General features: G+C 43.4%; 1 protein-coding gene across 1 annotated transcript; it reads right to left on the minus strand.

Moving 5' to 3' along the window:
- Window positions 1–2,463: 2,463 nt before the first annotated feature.
- Window positions 2,464–12,618, minus strand: LOC141768971 (uncharacterized). The gene is made up of 4 exons (XM_074637540.1): window positions 12,593–12,618; window positions 12,380–12,479; window positions 11,247–11,340; window positions 2,464–11,156 (listed from the first exon to the last, which is right to left on the minus strand). The coding sequence occupies exons 2-4, from the start codon at window positions 12,421–12,423 to the stop codon at window positions 5,388–5,390; spliced, it is 5,907 nt and encodes a 1,968-aa protein (XP_074493641.1). The 5' UTR covers window positions 12,424–12,479; window positions 12,593–12,618; the 3' UTR covers window positions 2,464–5,387.
- Between the last annotated feature and the right edge of the window lie 13,068 nt (window positions 12,619–25,686).

Below are 25,686 nucleotides of genomic sequence, written 5' to 3' on the forward strand. Positions count from 1 at the left end.
TACAAAAACTTATTTTACAAGTTTCCATCCAACAGGAGGTTTTGTTCTGAGATTTTACCTTTACTCTGGTGCCACCATCAGGCCAAATTATTCCCTCTGACGAGCACTTTGGTCCACAACAGCATAACAGTGTCAATACAGTGTAGGCCTACAGTATGTACTCCATCCGTAACGACAAAGAAGTGAGACAAGGAAAGTATCAGAAAGGAAATATCACTACTTATAGTGGAGCCTCCCTGCCTTCAAAGACATCCAGTAGCAGCCGCCAGGATTTAGAGTAAAATAACTGCAGTGCATGTTCAGGTGTTTCTCCCAGTAGCCTGGTTTCATGTGTGCATATGCAACAAAGTCAATAAGGACCCTATTATTCAATAGGCTACTGTATTTAAATAAAATGTTGAAATTCTTGTACTTCTCTTATTAACATTAACCTCCTTTATACTTCTACTCCACTACTACACGGCTGCAACTGAATGGACTAAAACTTCCAGTAGGCTATCTCTGAAACTCAGTGAAGCAGATTAAACAGGCTGTGAAGAAATGGCTATAGCAAATAGTCCCTCACAATAGGGAGTTTACACAAATGTAACTCACTTGTCCTCTTATGTTGTTTCTTATTGTGGACAGATTTTGTATTTGCACCTGTCGATCTTGCCAGACTTGGCGTCTTGCCCGACCATCAGAGGATCACAATGGAAATGAGTCTGTGGCCTCCAGTATTATGTGTATTTTAATGATTGTCAAATAAATCTATCCAGGCCTATCTATTTCAGAGCTAGGCCTATATTGAACGTTTTACTCCACCGTATTTGTTTCAGATTTTATGTAGCCTACAAAATAATCTTACATTTTGCAAGGTTATAGATTACAGTAAACTAGCCTATATATGACGTAGCCTTTTGAAATAAGCTCCACCTTGACCACTTACAATAGTGAAATGCTTCTTACACATAAATGCATCAGAAATGATCCAAAAAGACGTTATCACACTGACGGGGGCATTTTTTTCTGGACACTTTTACTTTTGATAGTGGTGACAATACTTCCGTAGACCAATTTAAGATTCTGTACAGTATGCAGGACTTTTACTTTTTCTTTAGTAAACCAGGTGACGCTGTTGCTCGAACTAGGACAAAAAAGGCATTGAGATAAAAACATAAGTAATATCAAGGTAAAATGTCATTAAGGGATGCAGCTAGAACAGCACTTAATGAGGCGCTACACAAACGGCGAAGGGTATAAAGTTTGATCGCACATTTGTAGCGACATGTGTAGAGTCCTGCCATGGTTTGAGATTATTCCAGCTGTGTGTCACGTCTCTATTATACGTTGAGGGTGCCGAAAACACTGTATCCTCACTTATAATGAGATGATTTTAGGAATTGGGACGTACTTCAAGATGGGGTGCTAGGATCGATTTCCGGGTCACAAGCCGGAGGAGCAAGGAGATGAGGAGGCACAAAATAGAGAAATGAGAAAGACCCATGGATTCATTTTCACAATTATCACTAAGCGGCAACCTCCGGTGCTGAGAAATGAAGCCAATGTGGAACTGCAAAAAACTGCAGTTCTTCGAATGGCCACTTGAGGCTGGTTCCAACAAACAGCGAGTCACTCCCCATAGACCCTCATGTTAATATACTTGACTTTTTAGCAGAAATAAACATGTTTAGAGCCTCGTACAAAAAACAGTTTTGGTCTCTGTAGCTAATTTCCCCGTCTTTGACAGCTGTACAGGGGGTGAATTCTTATATAACTCACCCATTTAAATCCTACTAAGGCTTGAAGTTCGGCGTAATTGAGGGCATGGCTGCTCTGAGTGTTTTCCCGCCAGTTTTGATTGTCTGCCCCGATTAGTTTCACCTGTAGGCTACATACACTCCTCTCAATCAGCCTCGTTAGTTCTTCCCAACAAATCAGCTCCTCTCCTGTTCCCAGGGTTTTTCGGTCAGCTCTCCGGCCATCTCTCCACCTATACACTTCATCCTCTCGTCAGATTAGTTTGCATTTACGTCCTGGTTTTCAGCTCAGTCATAGTTGGTTCCTTGATTTTGTTATGAGAGTTTCAGTTTTTGCCTTGCCTGCACCGAATCTTGTATTAAAATGATTTTTTCCAAGTTCCTGTTGCCTGTAGTCTCCTACATTTGGGTCCACCTACTCCATTCTCCATGACATTTTGTTTTTGTCTTGCTGTTTGATCACTTCTTAAAATCTCTGTTTCTATTGCATTTTCTGTGTATGATGTTCTTTAAAACTTTTTGTGAAGTACCTTGTAACTCTGGTTTTGTTGTTATTATTATACACACATTACCCAAAGTTCACTACTGACGCGATCATTAAATATTCTGTAAATGACGTTTCATTTCATTACTTGTCGAGCTCCAGTGTGTGTCGAACAAGATTGAACAATAAAATCCAGTGAAACTCAGTTTACTCCCAATAAGTACGCAACAGTTGAAATACTACCTTCTGAAATCTTTATTTGCCACAGTTTCAGCTCATGGAAAAATAGCTTCACAGAGAAAAGTTCATCCACACAGAAAAATAAATGGAGTTAATAATGACCTTACATGACCTAAAAGGCATCTGCTAATAAGCACAAAGACTTTTGTGAAAGATCAGTTTTACATCACACAGCTGAATAAATGTTAGCTTCCAAATGATACAAACAACAAAATAAACTGACAATGATGACACAACGTATAATGTAGACTAAATAATATCACATTATTGAAAACAACATAAACACGATTGAGGACATTGACTACATGATGGCTTGAGAAAGTTGTCCTCTCTATAGGGTATAATGGTTCACAAAGTTAAGTGTAACACGTGAGGTGATTACATATTAGATGGATCTCCATGTTAAAATCTCTACATGTGAATATGGAGAAGAAGAAAAAAAGAGAACATGCTAATATTAAGACCTGAGTTCTGCTGATAGTGACAAAGCAAGAACATGTTTTTGGTAATATTTTTCTAATCAAAGTACACAAAATACCTATACAAAATATCTGTTGGAATATTTCACAAATTTAAAAAAGACCAATTCATTTTATTTCACCATTTTTCTAATTGGATCTTGTTGCATGTTGCTGAGTAAAAAAATACCAAAATCTATATTTGAGAGATTTTTCGCATTACACAATGCAAACTGGACATTCAAATTTTTACAATATAAAAATATTAATTCCTCAATTGTAAAAGTTCTCAAGTTAAAATGCAAATTATGGCTTTTAAGTAACAGTCAAAAGAAATCCGATGTGGTCCCATTCGAGTCTCTTTTTGATCAAACTTGTTTTTTTGTTTTTGTGTTTTAACTCAAAAATATAATTGATGTTCACATACAAACTGGGAAATGACAAAAACACTTTTAAAAAATGTTGATTAATAAGTATAGATTTGCAGTAACAATAGACCTTCAATGTGCAGCCTTAACATTCAGTGTGAACATGGCCTCACTGTTCTGAGGATTAAACAACACACAGTTTAGTTCCGGGGGTCTTTTAAAAAGGGACACTGTGTAGAATTTGAATGTCATTATAGTGATCATGATGGCATAGGTTTTTGTTTGTAGAAAAATAACACATGCTGGAGAAAAATAGTTGCGAGACAGTGTCCAAAGGCCAGATGAAGGGGGTAGAGAGGAAAGGAGACATATTAGGCAGTGTTGGAGCCAAATCTGAATGGCTTGTTGAATCACTTTTTCTGATCTGGGCAGCCCACAAAAAACTGACTGGGTTGTCTTATTTCACAGTTTGTGGGTTGGTAAACACTCTAGATACTCAAATGTTAGCTACATTTTTGAATCACAGACACAGTGACTTTAAAGTAAGACTATGTAACCTTCGCACAGCGGCCACTAGTTACAAGTAACCCCTGGATTCCATCGGCCGTTGCTATGCCGTGGTCGTCAGAGCTGATCGCAGACACTCTAGACAATGCTTGTGATGCTTGTATTAAGTTTTGGTAAAGGAAGTTGCGCTTCAACAATGGGATTCACGGTGGCGTGCTGGACCCAAAGTCCAATGAGCATAAAAATGTGACAGGGTAGCACATCCCAGATTTCAAAATCAAGGAGGACAAAACACAAGTACTTCACTAACATTTTGATGCTTGCGTTAACTTTGTCTTTAGGCTAAAGCAAAATAACAACAATAAAAACAATTAAAAGGTGCACGCAGCGATGAGCGGGCCTTCGCACCTTCACACACGTTGGGGGTACTGGCGGGACGCCGGTCGATGCAGCTGTGCATTTACGTACACACAAGTTATGTGGTATTCCCAGCGTGCGTGGCGCTGGAAATGACATATTGCAAAAGTTGTACCACTTCCTGTGTCCACTATGCGACGCTGGAGAACACAAACTATTTATACCTCATGTTGCTGTATATCATGTGTAGACCATACCATGTCAATTTGGAACATGTAACAAAACACAAATGCTTCGCAATTTACCATCATGACGCTCCAAATTTGAGATGAGTCTGTTGAATGCTCTAGGAGGCATTTCAAAGAGTTCCATACCTGTAAAGTGCCTAAAATGGCATACTGTCACATGACCTATGACATCATCCTTCAAAGTAGCAACTGTGCCTTTGCTATTTAGCGTCACATTAGTCGGAAGGTTATACCAACCAAATTTGAAATTAATCCGATAAAGCCTCTAGGAAGAATTGGAATAAGTTTTCATAAAATACATGAAAATTAAAATGGCGGTTCAGAGCTAATGAAAGCCAATGTGAAATATGTCCGAAATTATGACAGAAATGTGGGTACAAAATCTTGTGAATATCGGTTTAAGTCCTTCCACACATCTAGGGGCCCACTAAACACGCATGAACCCAATCGCTTTATATTCTCACAATCTTCACAGGTTTGTGTGCTCAAGTTCTGCAAGTTTGATGATACTGAGGGCGTCAAAATTGCGTTCAAAGGTTAAAAGTAATTGGGGGCACTATAGAGCCAACGTGCAACACCCAAGCCCAATTATATCAAATCGAAAAAAACGGGTCGCAGCCGGAACGTGGCGCTAGGTGGAAACCAGGGGTAAGAGTAAAAGGATAATGCCGATCATTATCTATAGCCACTTCGAAGAGTCATGAAGTCAGTGAGCTGACTCAGTAATGCCGGTTACACAGCAATATCTACGGTATCCAAAGTTTGCATCACCCATACGTGTGTTAATGTTCATTAATGAACATTTTAAGACTTGCTTTAAATCAAGATGAAAAATATAGTTTGCCAGTCTACATTGTGAGTCTGCACACTACAGAAGATTGCATTAAAACATTAAAATGTTGTTTTTTTTGCATTTTCCCAGTTTTGTGACTGAATGCTACCACATGCATGTTTGTGTCAATGTGTATCACAGTATTCAGAACATCCTAAACTCTGCTGAGACGCTTAGATTTGCGAGCTGGTGTTACCTCAGTATTTTTTCTCTTCCGAGCGGATCGAGGACTCTCTTCTTCATTAGACACTTTTGCACTGCGGCCTCTGGCTTTAGACTTGGGTGTGATTATTACTGAAGGAATTGACCTCCCTCTTAAAACTCTTTTTCCAATTACTATAGGTTCCTCTTCCTCTGACATAATCTGCTCGTCTCCCTCGTCTACCTCGTCATCTGTATCTGAAGAACATTCAGCTTCCTTGCTGTCTTTGTCCACATCTGATTCTACTCTATTTTCTCCCTCCTCGTCCATGGCTGCCTGTGTCTCAACCTGCTCACCCTCCTCATCAGTTTCCCTGTAGTCCACTCTTGTTCTTTTTCGTACTGATCTTCGAGGTGAATCATCAATGAATAGATGCACTTCTTCTTCCTCCTCAGAAGTTTCCTCTTCCTGCTCTTGAGCCTCCACTACTCCTTGGTCTTTCTGTCTTCTGGATCCTTGTGATGGTGTGGCACATGACGTTTTTATTTTGCCCTTAAGTGCTCTTGTTGTTACAGGTGGAGCTTCTTCCTCTGCCACCACAGATGCATCTTCAACTCGAGCCTCTTCATCAGCAATGGCAGTGTCAGATCCCACTTCTGCAGCTGAGTTTATCTCTTCTACCTCAGCTGCTGAAGTCTCGGCCTTGTCAGTATCGACCCCAACCACGGCTTCTACACTGTTGTCCTCCTCTTCGAGCACTGCTGCTTCGTCAGTCGAGGCATCCTTCGTCTGTTCTGCATCTCCCACATCAGACTCTCCATCCTCAACTTCTTTCTCATCTTTGTCTTTCTCCATTTCCATGATCTTTCCTTCTTCCTCTACCTCCTCCCCTTTCTCCTCAGGTGATCCCTTCCCTGCCTCTTCTTCCTCTCTTTTGATCTCTTCTGCCACAGCTTCTACTTTTTCCATCTCAACTTCTGGCTCTGTATGTTCTTCTTCCTGAGCTGCAGCTTGGTCACCATCCTTTACTTCAACCTTCTCAACTCTGCTTTTCTCTTTTTCGCCAGCTTCTTCCAGCACAGCTTTGGTTTCCTCTACTTGTATCTGTTCAGGTGGAGTAGTTTCTTCTTCTTCTTCTTCTTCTTCTTCTTCCTCCTCTTCCTCCGTCGGACACTGTGTACGGGCTCTTTTGGATTTACGTCTAGGTGTGGCAGCAGCAGTCTTTCTTCCCTTCCTCAGAACTCTTGTTTCTACTGCTGGTTCATCTTCTTCTGTGCTTTTCTCTCCAGTTGCCTCTTCCTCTTGCTCAACATCTTGTTGTTTTGTGGTTTTGCTTCTTCTTGTGGCTCTCGTTGTCTTTCCTCCACTTCTCAAAACTCTTTCAACAACTGGTGCTTCCTCCTCCTCAGACGCACCTTTTGCCTGGTCGTCCTTTGCTGTCAACAGTGTCTCTTGTGCACGTTCTCCAGCTGCACTTTCCGCCACTTCGGATGTGGACATTGACTGTTCCCCCTCCACTGTGTCTTGTGTTGTGACTGCTTCCTCTGGAACAACCGAGGTCTTTCCCTCATCAGCATGTTGTCCAACTGGAGCCTCGGTGACATCATCTGCAACTGTCTCCGTACTGTCGGCCTGTCCCTGCTCTGGAGCATCTTGTTGTATGGCAGCTTCCTCTGCCACAGTGTCCTCTTTCTCTATGCCCATTTCTACTGCTGTATTTTCTACTTGTTCAGTTGCATCCCTTTCTTCGAGTCTCTCGCCCTTCTCCTGATCAATCATCTGCTGTTTTTCCTCTTCTTCCTCTGCTGTAGATTCCTCTCCTTCCTCTTCTTCTTCTTCCGGAAGTTGCTTGCGGGTTCTTTTTGTTGTAGATCTCGGTGTCACAGGGATAGACTTCCTTCCCCTCCTCAAAACCCGGACTTGAACTGCCGGCTCCTCTTTCTGAATTTCTGAAGCTGCCTCCTCTTCTACTTCACCCCTTTTCTGTCTGGTTCTTGCTAATTTGGTTCTTGGTGTGGCTTCGACTGCTTTCTTTCTACTGCTCTGCATTCTGGTTTCGGGGACTGTAGGTTCCTGCTCCTCGTTATTACTACTTATAGCCTCCTCTTCTTTTGCGGTCTCCTCAGTGCTCCCCTCCCCTGTATCTTGTATTGTGGCTGCTTCCACTTTATCCTCAAACCCTTCCTCTTCTGTTCCCACAGGGGACCCAGGGACATTCTCCTGTGCCAATTTTTCTTCCTCTTTCGTTGTTTCTTCCTTCTGCTCTTCTTCTGCCTCAGCAGCAGTCTTTTGAACAGGAGGGCACTCGTCTGGAGCTGCTGTTTCTTCCTGGACGTCATGATGGGGTTTTTGCAGGTCCACTAAAACTACTGTCACTGTTCGGAGATCAGAAAGATGTGGTGCCATTTCCTCATTCTGTTGCTCCTCTGTTGAAGGTGCTGCGTCTTCTTCACTAGGTGCAAGGACAGCTGCGTCTGTAGCCGGTTTGGGTAATGGTGCATCTTCTTGTACTAAATCATCTGCAGCAGTTGTCACTCCAGCTGTGTTCTCTTCATCTTCAGTCATGGTCATTGTTCCTTCTTCGGACTCTCCTTTTTCCACTTCTGCAGTAGCAAGTTCTTCATTCTCCACCTCTATCTTATCCTCCTCTGGGGCTTTCCCCTCATCCCCTTCTGTTGGTGGCTCTTCGGCTGATCCCAGTCCTGCTTCTTCTTCTTCTTCCTCTACCTCTGATTCCTCAGCTGATTCCTTTGGTCTCTCTTCCTCTTTCTGGACTTTTTTGGGGCGTACACGAGCAGACTTCCTTCCCCTTCTCAAAATTCTTGTTTCTACTGGAAGTTCATTTCCATCAGTGCTCTTTTCCGTAGATGCCCCTCCTCCCTCCTTTTGGCTTCTTCTGGATTTGCCTTTAGGTGTGTCAGGGACAGATATCCTCCCACGTCTCAGTGTTCTTGTTGTCACTGCTGGTTCTTCTTCGTCACTGTTTTCTGCTTCTTGTGCATCCACTTGCTTTCTGCTTCTTGTTGATTTGCGTACTGGTGTAGCTTTGCTTGTTTTTGTTCTACCTCTCAGAGCTCTGGTTTCAACAACTGGTGGTTCTTCCTCTTCCCAGCTCATTGCCTCATCTACCTCTGCTGGTGGAAGATTCTCTTCAGCATCATCTCCTACTGGAATGTCTACCTCTCTATCTGCACATATCTCAGAAACTGCAGACTGTTTCTCCTCCACTGGAACTGTTACTGTGACTGTATCCTTTGCCACAGCTTCCATCTCTCCTTCCACCTCATCAGTGCCTGTTTCTGCATCTACCTCCTTCTCAGTAATATCCTCACCTATGTTGTCTTCCTCCTGCTGCTGGTTTTCTTTTTCAAAATTGTCTGATTCAAGCTCTTCCTTCTCGACAGTCTCTGCCTCCGCAGTCACATCTACAGATTTTTCTGGAATGTTTTCCTGCTTCCCTCCACCTTCCTCTTCCTGTTGCTTTTCTGGATCAGCACTGTCTCCATTAACTGGTGATTCTTCTGCCTCCTTCACACTAAGAGTATGGCAGGTTGTTTTTATGTCCACTAAGATGACAGTGGCTTTCTGGATCTTGGGGATTTCAGAGCCAATGTCCTTTTTCTGAGGCTCTTCAGCTGCTGGTACAACAGCCTCACTTAGAACCTTATCAGGTATTACTGTTTCTGAAGCAGCAGCAGCAACAGGCTCTTGTATAATGTCATCTGTCGCACCAGAGACACTGACTGCCTCTTCCTCATTTTCTGCTTCCATCACTGATACAGTCTCGGTCTCTCCCTCAGTCTCTTCCTCTTCCTGTACTTCTTTCCTCTCCTCCATGTTCACCTCAGTCAAAGGTATAACGTCCTCTGCTGCTTCCTCTGCCTTTGGAATTGTACCTTCTTCCACAACAGTTAGTTCTTCGGTTGACATCTCTTCTTCTGTTTTGTCAACAGTCCCCTCTTGTTCCATCTGTTTGTCTGTTGCTTGCTCATCTGCTGTCTCTTCACTAGCAGAACCTCCTGCAGGGGGCTCCTCTGTTTCAACAGGGATACCTTCTTTATCCTGTATCACTGATGGTTCTACCTCCTCCCCATTTTGTTCTTTCTCAGATTCAACGGTTACTTTTCCATCCTCAGTCTCCTCTGTTAGTGCCATCTCTGCTGTATCTGGAAGCTCTGTGGAACTCCCCTTCACTACAGTGTCTTGCACCCCAGGCTCCTGTTGTTCCTCTGTCTTCTCTTCATTTGTCAGGTGTTCATCTTTCAGCTGTTGCGTTTCTTCTGTTAATTCTTCCACTGCAACTACATCTTCTTTTATGGTAGACATTTCTTCTTGTTCTTCTCCCTCTGTTACAGCTAACTCCTCCACTATTTCAGTTGTAGAAACGTCTTTCTCCTCTGCCACTTCTTCGACCTCTTTCTCTAATTCTTCACGTACTTTCTTGCTGCGTCGGGTATATTTGCGTTTTGGTGGGGGGGTGTTCATAAGAGTTCGTCCTCTCAAAATTAGCCCTCCATCCTGGGCTGTAGTTTCCTCCTCTAGCTTGTTGTGCCGCATAGATCTCCGTCTGGGGGTTTTACTCTGTACAGTTGTTATGGCCTTTACAACGGTTCTTTCTGTTTTTCCGGCTTCACCATTCTCTGATGTTGCACGTGTTGATAGACTTGCCTCGTGTTGTGTAACTCTTTCTTCTGACTTTTCATCAGTGACAACAACTTGAGTTTCCTCTCCCACTTTGTCCAGAGTTTCTGCTTCTTTGCGGTCCTCAAAAACCTCTTCAGAGACCACCAGCTTTGCAGCGTCTTCCTTCTCACACTCTTCCTCAATTTCTGATGCCACATTCTCATCTGTTATCTGTGAGTCACAAGAGGTGTTGTTCAGATCCTGTGGGGCATCACCTTCTGCTTGTGGCTCCTCAGTCATAGGTCCTGATGTAACATCAGCTTCTTCTAGGTTTTGTGGGGCCAGGACAGTGGCTGGTTGGTCCGACATCGTAGCTGCTTCTTCAGGTGCAGTATCAACTACATCATCCTTTATGGAGGACGTTTCTTCTTGTTCTTCTCCCTCAGTTACAGCTAACTCCTCCTCTACTTCAGTTGTAGAACCGTCTTTCTCCTCTGCCACTTCTTCGACCTCTTTCTCTAACTCTTCACATACTTTCTGGCTGCGTCGGGTATATTTGCGTTTTGGTGGGGCTGGGCTCATAAGAGCTCGTCCCCTCAAAATTAGCCCTCCATCCTGGGCTGTAGTTTCCTCCTCTAGCTTGCTGTGCCGCGTAGATCTCCGTATGGGGGTTCTACTCTGTACAGTTGTTATGTCCTTTACAACGGTTCTTTCTGTTTTACCAGCTTCACCATTCTCTGATGTTGCACGTGTTGATAGACTTGCCTCGTGTTGTGTAACTCTTTCTTCCGACTCTTCATCAGTGACAACTTGAGTTTCCGCTCCCACTTTGTCCAGAGTTTCTGTTTCTTTGTGGTCATCCAAAACCTCTTCAGAGACTACCAGCTCTGCGGCGTCTTCCTTCTCAAGCTCTTCCTCAATTTCTGATGCCACATTCTCAACTGTTATCTGTGAGTCACGAGAGGAGTTGTTCAGATCCTGTGGGGCATCACCTTCTGCTTGTGGCTCCTCAGTCGTAGGTCCTGATGTAATATCAGCTTCTTCTAGGTCTCGTGGGGCCAGGACAGTGGCTGGTTGGTCAGACACTATGGCTGCTTCTTCAGGTGCAGTATCAACTACATCCTCCACTTGTTCTTCAGGAGCCACACTGAACATACCCTAAAAATAAACATAGTAAATTGAATCATGAACAAGTTGCTGTACTGGTCATGTAGACAAACGTGAAAATAAGAATTTGCATATACACACCTCAGTCTGCACCAATTCAGAGACATGTAGTTCTGTCTTCTGTTGCGCTGAAACATGCTCCTCTCTAGGCGTCTCTGCTTCAATATCCTCAATTCTAAAAGATGTTAAGATATCACTTGTTAATTTCAAGCATTATATAGAGTAAGGGTTTGATGGTGTGACAACACAGAGCAGATTGTTGAAAATCAACCACTCGAAATTTGGGACTGACAAGATGCCTTCTTGCTCACATATACATTGAAACCGTTTTTGCTTGTTGTAATCCATTTGTTCATACTGGCCATTAAAAGATAACTTCCTAACATGAGTCCATTGGAAAAGATGGGTAACAAAACCCACAGTCTTCGTTCTGCGCAAAAATAATTCCCTCCTTCTGTGCCAAGTTGTGGAGGAGGGACAGTAACACAAAGAGGTAATTTCAAACTAAATTCACAGTAACTTTGGAAGATCCTCACTTGATCTGACTAAGTCAGACTGTTGAAGCCTCATATTAGCTTCAGATAAACTTTGGAAAGAATTATTTTTGCACAGAATGGGGACTGTGTATTTTTTTCACTTCTATTTAAAGTGCATTATGAAGAGATCTCTTAATGGTCAACATAAACAAGAGGAATGATCACAGCAAGCAAAACCTGTAACTGTGTTCACAAAAGGCACCTGACTATTTTTTTAAGATAGACATGAAGTTCTCCTTTATCCTCAAGGTCCACTATCTATTTTCTGAGTTTTCAACCTCATTGTGTGGTTTTCCTCAGTGGATGGTGTTGTCTCAGTTGTCACAACAACATGTCATAACAGGCCGTATACCGTATGGGTGGATCTTAACCCCTGTCTCTGTTTCAAAGATGGTCTCCAGTGTCAAGGCTCTGACACACCAGACGACAGTCGGCTGTCGTCTAATGTCGGACCGTTGGTGAGTCTGCTGCCCTAGTTTTTGTGATGCGTCCCTAGTTCTGTGACAGTGACAGTGGACCATGATGGCACACGGCCTACAGCAAGACTACTGAACTTTAGATCTCCAGCAATTTGAATGGAGAGGTCATATTTCAAGTATCTGAAATGGAAATTCTTGACTTCCTAATTTGAGTGCATTCATGCGGTTTTCAGTAGTGACATTTTTAATTCATACAGACCTGATTACTTTTTCTGACTTGTCCTGTGCAATCTTTTCTCCCATCTTTCTTCGTTTTGCGCCACTACTCCTACCCCGGGCTGTAAGGGGTACTTCAGCCTCTGAAACGGTTACAACAGTTACAATGTACATTATTACATTAAATGATATATACATTAATATACAATCTAAGGGGAAAGTTTACAACGTAGATGTAAAATTATGAATTGCTCACCTTTGGTAGCGCTCAGTAGTGTCACTTCCTCCTACAAATCAAAATCACAAGGATTATTTTCACTTGTAGAATTATTTGTTTCTCAAATTGGAAGAAATAATAATAATAACTAGAAAATTTCGCAAGAAATTTTGACCAGTGTGCCTGGTGCTGGGGGGGGGGTCTGAGGACCACAGTGAGGTTATAAGAAGGGGGATGATAGGCCCCATAAAGTCCCAAGTCTCGTGATCCTTTTAAACTTTTAATAATTCTTCTACGTTAAAGTATGGCGACTCTGTATTGCCCTGAAGACGAGTGTTTTTGAGCTCTCTTCACGTCGATTTGCCACTCATTCCTATGGAGCAAAGAAATCGCGCTTTCGCGCGATTTTTTCGGAGACCGCTACGCGAATCTCTTAGACAGGTCATAGCACACCATTCCCGATCATTACGCACGTTTTGATGTACTTTTTTTTACAGGTGTTGGAAACGCTGCCGGAGGAGTAGCGCGGCAAAAACCGTAAGAAGAGGAATAGTAAGACTAACCAAGTGATTAGCCACTTACTGGCGGGAAACATTAGTTCAAAACTCAAGTTAGTCATGCTATAAAAACTATGCTAGGTGACACACACAGTAAGCTATTGGTGTCATTTAAACTGCGAGCAGCTTCTGTCCTCTGCGCCCTCTGTCGGGAGATTAACACACACAACAGCGCCATGCAGCGTCAGAAATGTTACTGAACTGAACAAACTGAATATCTATCTGTTGATGCTATGAATTAAGGGTTTATTTTGACCAAAACCAGATTTTGTGATTGTTGGAACAGTGGAAAGAGAGCTTCGCTCCTCCTATAACTGTAGGCCTGTACGCTACTGTAGGCCTATACACAGTTATAGGAGGAGCTTCGCTCTTCCTATAACTGTGTATATAATGTATGTATATAATGTTTAAATGTATATTATAATGTTTAAATTATAATGTATAAATGTTAAAGGAGGAGCTGTGCTCCTCCTATAACTGTGGGCCTATTTGCTAATAAGAGTTACATAGTTAAAATGTGTGTGTGTGTGTGTGTGTGTGTGTGTGTGTGTGTTAGTTAGTCAGCCTGCTCTGATTGGCTAATGTGAATCAGCTGTCTAGCAGCAATCTGAAGTTGCCGTGGCGATTGGCAACTGCTGCAGTGGGGCAGTTTATAATAGAAGTTAACCAGAGACGTGCATGTCATAAAAGTACTTCTACGACAGAAACCGTGACTCCTATCGCTTAGATTGTTCATGAGACCAGTTAGGAGTCTCTGATGAACAAATGGTGTGACATTTGGGTCTGTAGTTTCAAAAATGTGACCTCGGCGGCAGTTTCGAAAAGTATTAACTTTTTTCTCTGATCCAAAAAATTCTGTGAAATTTAATATGGGGCCCTATGGGAGCGAAGCCTGCAGTTGCTCTCACGTTCAGGCATGTGTCGCCAAATGTGTAAGTCCGACTGATTCCATAGCTACATGTTTGCGACCGGCACAAAAATACCTACGTTTTGATGTATTAATTGTGTATGAGGAGTGGACGTTGTGGGCTACAGAGCAATTTGTTCGGAAAATTTTCAAAAGATTTCAAAGCTTTCCCGCACTCTAGCGATGATGTCACGTGCTCTAGCCCTTAACGACCCACGCAATACACACCCATTATAAAATCTGAAACGGTCTGAAAATTTCACAAAACGTAAACTGCGATTTCGTGAAAACCGTGCCAGCTATCAAAAAATTTCCATTTGGCCAAATAAAGTCCCAAGTCTCGTGACCCGTTTAAACTTTTAATCACGCTTGTACGTTAAAGTATGGCGACTCTGTATGGCCCCAAAGAGGAGTGTTTATGAGCACTCTTCACGTCGATTTTCAATGCATTTCCTATAACTGTGTATATAATGTATGTATATAATGTTTAAATGTATATTATAATGTTTAAATTATAATGTTTAAATGTTATAGGAGGAGCTTCGCTCTGATTCGTCAGGCTGGTTGCTGGGGCCCCCCTGACCCATAGCAACAGCTTACACATTGGTCTGCCCAATGAAAGTGAGTTTACATTTGAAATCAAAACAACGTGATTAGCCACCTACTGGCGGGAAATATTAGTTCAAAACTCAAGTTAGTCATGCTATAAAAACTATGCTAGGTGACACACACAGTAAGCTATTGGTGTCTGTAAGGGACCAAGCAGTGAAGCAACGAGGAAACAGGAGTTGTTGAACTAATTTGGGCTTTTTATTCAGCCAAAAAATAACAAAACATTATTAAACAATAATTGAATACCTAGGTCTAACAAAAAAGAGGTTAAAGTAATATAACAATACTTATTCCCACTATTAAACCAGATGTTAACTGAACAAAACTAACCTCCCCAATGAACCATGAGGGCAGATATATATAGGGCTTAGCCAAACCAAAATAGAACACAAAGGGGTAAACAAGATGGACACAAAATATAATTAAATACCAAGCAGAACTAATTACAACCAAATCCCCCCCATAACATTGCAGCACTTGGTTTGGCCCAGTTTGAGTCCTCATGGCAGCACTTGGTTTGAGTCCTCAGCCACGCCCCTATCTCCACCAGGAAGTCAGCTCCCCCAACAGCCAACTCAAACAAAGAAACAAATGATTAATATAACAAATAATAATATGTGTAACCTCACAGTGTTAATGTGTGAATCTAAACTATATAAGGTTAAACACAAATAAGTGATGTTAATTGTAAAGGTATAGTTTGCTGCAAATTAAATGAACCTGTGTAGGTAGTAAACTAATGAGATGAGAGAGTGTGAATCGGAATGATATTACCCTGTGTGGCTGTGACCATCACAGTGTCATTTAAACTGCGCGCAGCTTCTGTTCTCTGCGCCCTCTGTCGGGAGATTAACACACACACACGAACACACACAACAGCGCCATGCAGCGTCAAAAATGTTACTGAACTGAACAAACTGAATATCTATCTGTTGATGCTATGAATTAAGGGTTTATTTTGACCAAAACCAGAGTTTGTGATTGTTGGAACAGTGGAAAGAGAGCTTCGCTCCTCCTATAACTGTAGGCCTGTACGCTACGGTAGGCCGCAGCTTCTGTTCTGCAATGCCAGATTGAAATTACGCTGCAGAGCACATTGAACCAAAGAGACTAGAAATGGTTGTCTTATTAATATATTTTATGTATTTAAAATTGATAATATACTGGTATTTATGGTTTGGTATGAATATAGAAACGGTTTATTCATTCTACCTAATTACAACACTGGTTGTTTTTGAGTGGTTGGTGATCTGAAAATGTATTTTCTTTCGCTCCTCCTATAACTGTGTATAATGCATGTATATAATGTTTAAATGTATATTATAATGTTTAAATTATAATGTATAAATGTTATAGGAGGAGCTGTGCTCCTCCTATAACTGTGGGCCTATTTGCTAATAAGAGTTACATAGTTAAAATGTGTGTGTGTGTGTGTGTGTGTGTGCGTGCGTGTGTGTGTGTGTTAGTCAGCCTGCTCTGATTGGCTAATGAGAATCAGCTGTCTAGCAGCAATCTGAAGTTGCCGTGGCGATTGGCAACTGCTGCAGTGGGGCAGTTTATAATAGGAGTTAACCAGAGACGTACATGTCATAAAAGTGCTTCTACGACAGAAACCGTGACTCCTATCGCTTAGATTGTTCATGAGACCAGTTAGGAGTCTCTGATGAACAAATGGTGCGACATTTGGGTCTGTAGTTTCAAAAATGTGACCTCGGCGGCAGTTTCGAAAAGTATTAACTTTTTTCTCTGATCCAAAAGATTCTGTGAAATTTAATATGGGGCCCTATGGGAGCGAAGCCTGCAGTTGCTCTCACGTTCAGGCATGTGTCGCCAAATGTGTAAGTCCGACTGATTCCATAGCTACATGTTTGCGACCGGCACAAAAATACCTACGTTTTGAAGTATTAATTGTGTATGAGGAGTGGACGTTGTGGGCTACAGAGCAATTTGTTCGGAAAATTTTCAAAAAATTTCAAAGCTTTCCCGCACTCTAGCGATGATGTCACGCGCTCTAGCCCTTAACGACCCACGCAATACACACCCATTATAAAATCTGAAACGGTCTGAAAATTTCACAAAACGTAAACTGCGATTTCGTGAAAACCGTGCCAGCTATCAAAAAATTTCCATTTGGCCAAATAAAGTCCCAAGTCTCGTGACCCGTTTAAACTTTTAATCACGTTTCTACGTTAAAGTATGGCGACTCTGTATGGCCCCAAAGAGGAGTGTTTATGAGCACTCTTCACGTCGATTTTCAATGCATTCCAATGGAGCAAAAAAATCGCGCTTTCGCGCGATTTTCTCGGAGACCGCTGCGTGAATCTCTTAGCCAGGTCATAGCACGCGATTCCCGATCATTCCGCATGTTTTGATGTATTTTTTGTACAGGTGTTGGCAACGCTGCCGGAGGAGTAGCGTGCCAAAGTTTAGGCAGAAGCAGAAGAAGAAACTAGAAAATTTCGCAAGAAATTTTGACCAGTGTGCCTGGTGCTGGGGGGGGTCTGAGGACCACAGTGAGGTTATAAGAAGGGGGATGATAGGCCCCATAAAGTCCCAAGTCTAGTGACCCGTTTAAACTTTTAATAATCTTTCTACGTTAAAGTATGGCGACTCTGTATTGCCCTAAAGACGAGTGTTTTTGAGCTCTCTTCACGTCGATTTGCCACTCATTCATATGGAGCAACGAAATCGCGCTTTCGCGCATTTTTTTCGGAGACCGCTACGCGAATCTCTTAGACAGGTCATAGCACACCATTCCCGGTCATTACGCACATTTTGATGTACTTTTTTTACAGGTGTTGGCAACGCTGAGGGAGGAGTAGCGCGGCAAAAACCGTAAGAAGAGGAATAGTAAGACTTCACTAGAAAATTTCGCAAGAAATTTTGACCAGTGTGCCTGGTGCTGGGGGGGGGGGGGCTAGGGGCGGTGTGGTGTGTGTGGAGGGGGGCAGAATTCAGACTGTCTGTCCATAGTGAGGTCATCACTGTAGGCCCTTTCGCTGCGTGCGTGTCTGTCAGTGGTTGCCATGGTGATTGGGGGGCCGTGAGGAGTGTTTAGTTTCCTGTTAACATACAGTAAGAGTTGAGGGATTTTATTTTGAAAAGTAGGTGAATACCTAGTTCCTGTTATCATACAATGAGAGTTGGGGGCTTTTAATCACAGGTGTAATTGATCACATTAATTATGGCCCTGATCCATTGAAGCCCTGGTTTAGAGCATGCTGGCTCACTGAAATGGCATGATACAGTAAATAGTGTGTTTGTGTGTGTGTGGGTGTGTTAGTCAGCCTGCTCTGATTGGCTAATGTGAATCAGCTGTCTAGCAGCAATCTGAAGTTGCCGTGGCGATTGGCAACTGCTGCAGTGGGGCAGTTTATAATAGGAGTTAACCAGAGACGTACATGTCATAAAAGTGCTTCTACGACAGAAACCGTGACTCCTATCGCTTAGATTGTTCATGAGACCAGTTAGGAGTCTCTGATGAACAAATGGTGCGACATTTGGGTCTGTAGTTTCAAAAATGTGACCTCGGCGGCAGTTTCGAAAACTATTAACTTTTTTCTCTGATCCAAAAAATTCTGTGAAATTTAATATGGGGCCCTATGGGAGCGAAGCCTGCAGTTGCTCTCACGTTCAGGCATGTGTCGCCAAATGTGTAAGTCCGACTGATTCCATAGCTACATGTTTGCGACCGGCACAAAAATACCTACGTTTTGATGTATTAATTGTGTATGAGTAGTGGACGTTGTGGGCTACAGAGCAATTTGTTCGGAAAATTTTCAAAAGATCTCAAAGCTTTCCCGCACTCTAGCGATGATGTCACGCGCTCTAGCCCTTAACGACCCACGCAATACACACCCATTATAAAATCTGAAACGGTCTGAAAATTTCACAAAACGTAAACTGCGATTTCGTGAAAACCGTGCCAGCTATCAAAAAATTTCCTTTTGGCCAAATAAAGTCCCAAGTCTCGTGACCCGTTTAAACTTTTAATCACGCTTGTACGTTAAAGTATGGCGATTCTGTATGGCCCCAAAGAGGAGTGCTTTTGAGCACTCTTCACATCGATTTTCAATGCATTCCAATGGAGAAAAAAATCGTGCTTTCGCGCGATTTGCTCGGACACCGCTGCGCGAATCTCTTAGCCAGGTCATAGCACACGATTCCCGATCATTCCGCATGTTTTGATGTACTTTTTGTACAGGTGTTGGCAACGCTGCCGGAGGAGTAGCGTGCCAAAGTTTAGGCAGAAGCAGAAGAAGAAATAAGCCCGCAGGATAATAAACCAGTGTGCTTTGCACAAGGCTTTGCCTTGTGCTTCTAGGCACACTGGAACTAGAAAATTTCGCAAGAAATTTTGACCAGTGTGCCTGGTGCTGGGGGGATGGGTGGGGGGGGGGGCAGATTCAGACTGTCTGAGGTCCATAGTGAGGTCATCACTGTAGGCCCTTTCGCTGCGTGCGTGTCTGTCAGTGGTTGCCATGGTAGTGTAGGGACCTCACGAGACAAAGAGCCTTGGCCTACATGGGAAACCAGAAGCCTGATCACAGCAGGGGTCCCAACTGCCGGCTCCGAAAGTCTCTCACCTACATGCGAGATTTCATGTTGAATCCAAAACAAGGACTCCCATTGGATGAGGCTAACAGGAAATGTGGGGCCTTTTCCGGGGAAACGCCCACTATCTCAAGAGATAAAAGCACGCTACCTGAGTAGCTCGCCCCTTTTCTCCTTTTTCCCCTTTTTCTCCTTTTTCCACTGCAACGCTACCCAACGCTTCAGCGTTCACCTAAGACCGAGCCACATTTTCTGACCTCGCTGGACGAGTTAAGATAATGTTGTGTCCATCAGACTTGATCCACATCCCTGCAGAAGGAAGACTACAGCCCGGCTTCACCAAGGAAGCCGAGGACAACCGCTCTTCATCAAAGGAAACGAGCGCACCGCCTTTCCTTCATTTCTGGCTGCTTTCCCCTACGCTGCCACCCGGAGGTCCAGCCTGCCGTTCAGCAGCTGACGAGCTCCATAACGGCCCGTTATTGTCCGAGCCAGCACGACGCCGCCGGACCAATTAACGAAGATCCACACCACTATCGCTCCGAAGAAGCGATTCCAGTAAGAGGCTTGTGTCTGGGCAGAGACTAGTGAGATTGTATATTCCAATAAGTTAATAACTATTGTTGATTTATACTGAACGTACGGACCGCCGAGTCCGTCCGTTTGCTTTGTTTATTTAACTTGCTTTGCTTTGCTTTGCTTGTTTATTTTGCTTTGTTTACTATTGCTGACTGTCTGATTACTGTGTGCTCCTTGTGTTAGCTCCTGCTAAACGTGAAGATCTGTAGCTGTAGTTTATTATTAAAAGACCAGTGCACGGCTGACAAACGTGAGTTTGCCTGCCGGGCATCTGAGTGATAATAACCCAGCTAGTACATCTCTCGCGCGGCAGTTAGGATTCCTGCTGCTGCGGTGTTTACTGTTTTGACTGTGATACTGTTTCAAGGCGCTCCTCGCCTTTCTTTCCCTCCACTTCTACCACACACAAACAAACACTTTGCCGACACGCGGGATTTAAACCTCCCGTTCGTACCAGTCGGTAATTTCCGTGGCGCTACCGCCACCAGAGCAACTCCTCCCTCGTGACGGTGACGCCGCCTCGGGGTTTCCCTTGCTCCTCCCACACACGCACACACGTAGATACGCCTCCTCACGTTCTTACCTTACTGATCACGCGGGACTTTCACATCCGTTTGGGCGTGATCTGTAACGTTCGAGCAACCCCTCCCTCGCGTGACGTCACCACGTCCACCGCGGGTGTCCTTTGCTCCTCCCTACACCACACACACACACACATAGACACGCCTCCTCACATAGGCTCACCTCATTACCTTACAGGTCACGTGGGAGTCACACCCCGTTTGTGCGTGATCTGTACGTTCGAGCAACCCCCCCCCTCGCGTGACGTAACCACTTGCGTGGTGACGTCCACTTAGGGTGTCCTTTGCTCCTCCCACACCACACATATACACATTTGCATTCACACACACATCTCTCTCTTACACCCACATCTCTCTCTCTCTCCCGCACACACCTTTCCTTTTGCCTTTGTGTTTTGTTTAATTCTAGTTTAGTGCTTAGAGCTGCATTGTAGAATATCCGTTTGTTTATTAAGTGTTGTTAATTAGTAATTACTGCTGTAATAACTGTTGATTTAGATTAATGTTGTTAGAGTGTTTATTGTTGATTAAGGTCACTGTATTTAAATAAATTGGTCTTATTTTAAATAGCAGTTGTCTGTGTTTATTGTGCATTCATATTGTAATAACGGCTGGTTATGAGAGCTAGTGCTCGGATTCACCCTTCACCGTTCATCTCCTAAGTGTAAAGTAGTGCTTAAATACTGGCATTTGGAGTGAACAATCCCCTTATGAGACTGGATTAACGTTTTGGTTATTGGTCCCTGATTCCAGGGTGGTGCCCTGTTCATTATTAATGTTGATTAATAATTCTTATTAATAATAATAATTCTCTGAATATTATTTATTAAATTAGCTTATAACCAAACCTGTTCCATTTGTAAATCCCCTACAGTAGTGGCGGTGTGTGTGTGGAGGGGGGGGCAGAATTCAGACTGTCTGTGGTCCATAGTGAGGTCATCACTGTAGGCCCTTTCGCTGCGTGCGTGTCTGTCAGTGGTTGCCATGGTGATTGGGGGGCCGTGAGGAGTGTTTAGTTTCCTGTTAACATACAGTAAGAGTTGAGGGATTTTATTTTGAAAAGTAGGTGAATACCTAGTTCCTGTTATCATACAATGAGAGTTGGGGGCTTTTAATCACAGGTGTAATTGATCACATTAATTATGGCCCTGATCCATTGAAGCCTGGTTTAGAGCATGCTGGCTCACTGAAATGGCGTGATACAGTAAATAGTGTGTTTGTGTGTGTGTGGGTGTGTTAGTCAGCCTGCTCTGATTGGCTAATGTGAATCAGCTGTCTAGCAGCAATCTGAAGTTGCCGTGGCGATTGGCAACTGCTGCAGTGGGGCAGTTTATAATAGGAGTTAACCAGAGACGTACATGTCATAAAAGTGCTTCTACGACAGAAACCGTGACTCCTATCGCTTAGATTGTTCATGAGACCAGTTAGGAGTCTCTGATGAACAAATGGTGCGACATTTGGGTCTGTAGTTTCAAAAATGTGACCTCGGCGGCAGTTTCGAAAACTATTAACTTTTTTCTCTGATCCAAAAAATTCTGTGAAATTTAATATGGGGCCCTATGGGAGCGAAGCCTGCAGTTGCTCTCACGTTCAGGCATGTGTCGCCAAATGTGTAAGTCCGACTGATTCCATAGCTACATGTTTGCGACCGGCACAAAAATACCTACGTTTTGATGTATTAATTGTGTATGAGGAGTGGACGTTGTGGGCTACAGAGCAATTTGTTCGGAAAATTTTCAAAAGATCTCAAAGCTTTCCCGCACTCTAGCGATGATGTCACGCGCTCTAGCCCTTAACGACCCACGCAATAGACACCCATTATAAAATCTGAAACGGTCTGAAAATTTCACAAAACGTAAACTGCGATTTCGTGAAAACCGTGCCAGCTATCAAAAAATTTCCATTTGGCCAAATAAAGTCCCAAGTCTCGTGACCCGTTTAAACTTTTAATCACGCTTGTACGTTAAAGTATGGCGATTCTGTATGGCCCCAAAGAGGAGTGCTTTTGAGCACTCTTCACATCGATTTTCAATGCATTCCAATGGAGAAAAAAATCGTGCTTTCGCGCGATTTGCTCGGACACCGCTGCGCGAATCTCTTAGCCAGGTCATAGCACACGATTCCCGATCATTCCGCACGTTTTGACCACTGAAGAAGGAGGTGCAGATGATGCTGGACATGGGAGTCATTGAACCATCCAGAAGTGAGTGGTCAAACCCCATAGTGCTTGTTCCCAAGAAGAATTGTACTCAACCTCGGTTCTGTTCAGACATGAGGAAACAGAACAGTATTTCCTGTTTTGATTCATATCCCATGCAAAGAATACACAGCGTTCCAGATTCCAGGGATGGGCTTGTTCCAGTACACTGTGTTACTCTTTGGCCTTCATGGCGCACCTGCGACCTTTCAAAGATTAATGGACATTGTTCTTAATGATTGCTCCAGGTTTTCAGCTGCCTATCTTGATGATGGATGAAGTTTACTGGCAAGTGCCTCTTGACCCATATTGCAAAGAATACACAGCGTTCCAGATTCCAGGGATGGGCTTGTTCCAGTACACTGTGTTACTCTTTGGCCTTCATGGCGCACCTGCGACCTTTCAAAGATTAATGGACATTGTTCTTAATGATTGCTCCAGGTTTTCAGATGCCTATCTTGATGATGGATGAAGGTTACTGGCAAGTGCCTCTTGACCCATCTTGCAAAGAATACACAGCGTTCCAGATTCCAGGGATGGGCTTGTTCCAGTACACTGTGTTACTCTTTGGCCTTCATGGCGCACCTGCGACCTTTCAAAGATTAATGGACATTGTTCTTAATGATTGCTCCAGGTTTTCAGCTGCCTATCTTGATGATGTGGTAATCTACAGTGAATCCTGGGAAGAACACTTGCAGCATCTTGAAATCGTCCTAAGCAAGATACAGGAAGCTGGGCTGACCCTGAATGCAAACAAGTGTTCCTGGGCTCAGGAGGAGGTGAAATACCTTGGGTACCTGGTCGGCCGTGGGCAGATAAGGCCACAAATAGACAAGATAAAGGCCATACAGATGATTCCAAGACCCCTGACCAAGAAGCAAGTGAGATCCTTTTTAGGACTGGTGGGGTGGTACAGAAGGTTTGTTCCCCATTTCTCTACATTGGCGGCACCACTCACCGAACTAACAAAAAAATCAACCTCGAAAGTGATATGGAATGATGAATGTGAACGTGCCTTCCAGGCATTGTTGGCAACGCTGAGGGAGGAGTAGCGCGGCAAAAACCGTAAGAAGAGGAATAGTAAGACTTCACTAGAAAATTTCGCAAGAAATTTTGACCAGTGTGCCTGGTGCTGGGGGGGGTCTGAGGACCATAGTGAGGTTTTAAGAAGGTGGATGAAAGGCCCAATAAAGTCCCAAGTCTCGCGACCCGTTAAACTTTTAATAATTTTTCTACGTTAAAATATGGCGACTCTGTACGGCCCTAAAGAGGAGTGTTTTTGAGCTCTCTTCACATCGATTTGCCACTCATTCCTGTCGAGCAAAGAAATCGCGCTTTTGCGCGATTTTTTCAGAGACCGCTACGCGAATCTCTTAGTCAGGTCATAGCACACCATTCCCGATCATTACGCACGTTTTGATGTACTTTTTTTACAGGTGTTGGCAACGCTGCGGCAGGAGTAGTGCGGCAAAAACCGTAAGAAGAGGAATAGTAAGACTTCACTAGAAAATTTCGCAAGAAATTTTGACCAGTGTGCCTGGTGCTGGGGGATGGGTGGGGGCTAAGGGTGGTTTGTGTGTGGAGGGGGGCAGATTCAGACTGTCTGTGGTCCATAGTGAGGTCAGCACTGTAGGCCCTTTCGCTGCGTGCGTGTCTGTCAGTGGTTGCCATGGTGATTGGGGGGCCGTGAGGAGTGTTTAGTTTCCTGTTAACATACAGTAAGAGTTGAGGGATTTTATTTTGAAAAGTAGGTGAATACCTAGTTCCTGTTATCATACAATGAGAGTTGGGGGCTTTTAATCACAGGTGTAATTGATCACATTAATTATGGCCCTGATCCATTGAAGCCTGGTTTAGAGCATGCTGGCTCACTGAAATGGCATGATACAGTAAATAATGTGTGTGTGTGTGTGTGTGTGTGTTAGTCAGCCTGCTCTGATTGGCTAATGAGAATCAGCTGTCTAGCAGCAATCTGAAGTTGCCGTGGCGATTGGCAACTGCTGCAGTGGGGCAGTTTATAATAGGAGTTAACCAGAGACGTACATGTCATAAAAGTGCTTCTACGACAGAAACCGTGACTCCTATCGCTTAGATTGTTCATGAGACCAGTTAGGAGTCTCTGATGAACAAATGGTGTGACATTTGGGTCTGTAGTTTCAAACATGTGACCTCGGCGGCAGTTTCGAAAAGTATTAACTTTTTTCTCTGATCCAAAAGATTCTGTGAAATTTAATATGGGGCCCTATGGGAGCGAAGCCTGCAGTTGCTCTCACGTTCAGGCATGTGTCGCCAAATATGTAAGTCCGACTGATTCAATAGCTACATGTTTGCGACCGGCACAAAAATACCTACGTTTTGATGTATTAATTGTGTATGAGGAGTGGACGTTGTGGGCTACAGAGCAATTTGTTTGGAAAATTTTCAAAAGATTTCAAAGCTTTCCCGCACTCTAGCGATGATGTCACGCGCTCTAGCCCTTAACGACCCACGCAATACACACCCATTATAAAATCTGAAACGGTCTGAAAATTTCACAAAACGTAAACTGCGATTTCGTGAAAACCGTGCCAGCTATCAAAAAATTTCCATTTGGCCAAATAAAGTCCCAAGTCTCGTGACCCGTTTAAACTTTTAATCACGTTTCTACGTTAAAGTATGGCGACTCTGTATGGCCCCAAAGAGGAGTGTTTATGAGCACTCTTCACATCGATTTTCAATGCATTCCAATGGAGAAAAAAATCGCGCTTTCGCGCGATTTGCTCGGACACCGCTGCGCGAATCTCTTAGCCAGGTCATAGCACACGATTCCCGATCATTCCGCACGTTTTGATGTACTTTTTGTACAGGTGTTGGCAACGCTGCCGGAGGAGTAGCGCGCCAAAGTTTAGGCAGAAGTCTGAATAAGAATAAGCCCGACGAATAATAGACCAGTGTGCTTTGCACAAGGCTTTGCCTTGTGCTTCTAGGCACACTGGAATAAAGTCCCAAGTCTCGTGACCCGTTTAAACTTTTAATAATTCTTCTACGTTAAAGTATGGTGACTCTGTATTGCCCTAAAGACGAGTATTTTTGAGCTCTCTTCACGTCGATTTGCCACTCATTCCTATGGAGCAAAGAAATCGCGCTTTCGCGCGATTTTTTCGGAG

Source organism: Sebastes fasciatus, chromosome 6 (assembly GCF_043250625.1).
Source record: "Sebastes fasciatus isolate fSebFas1 chromosome 6, fSebFas1.pri, whole genome shotgun sequence".
Classification (NCBI taxonomy): Eukaryota; Metazoa; Chordata; class Actinopteri; order Perciformes; family Sebastidae; genus Sebastes; species Sebastes fasciatus.

Coding starts and splice junctions, on each gene's coding strand:
- LOC141768971 (XM_074637540.1), bottom strand. CDS start 12,423: ATGGGAGAAAAGATTGCACAGGACAAGTCAGAAAAAGTAATCAG. Junction 11,341..12,379: donor AAGTCAGAAAAAGTAATCAG/GTCTGTATGAAT, acceptor AACATCTTTTAG/AATTGAGGATATTGAAGCAG. Junction 11,157..11,246: donor CTGAATTGGTGCAGACTGAG/GTGTGTATATGC, acceptor GTTTATTTTTAG/GGTATGTTCAGTGTGGCTCC.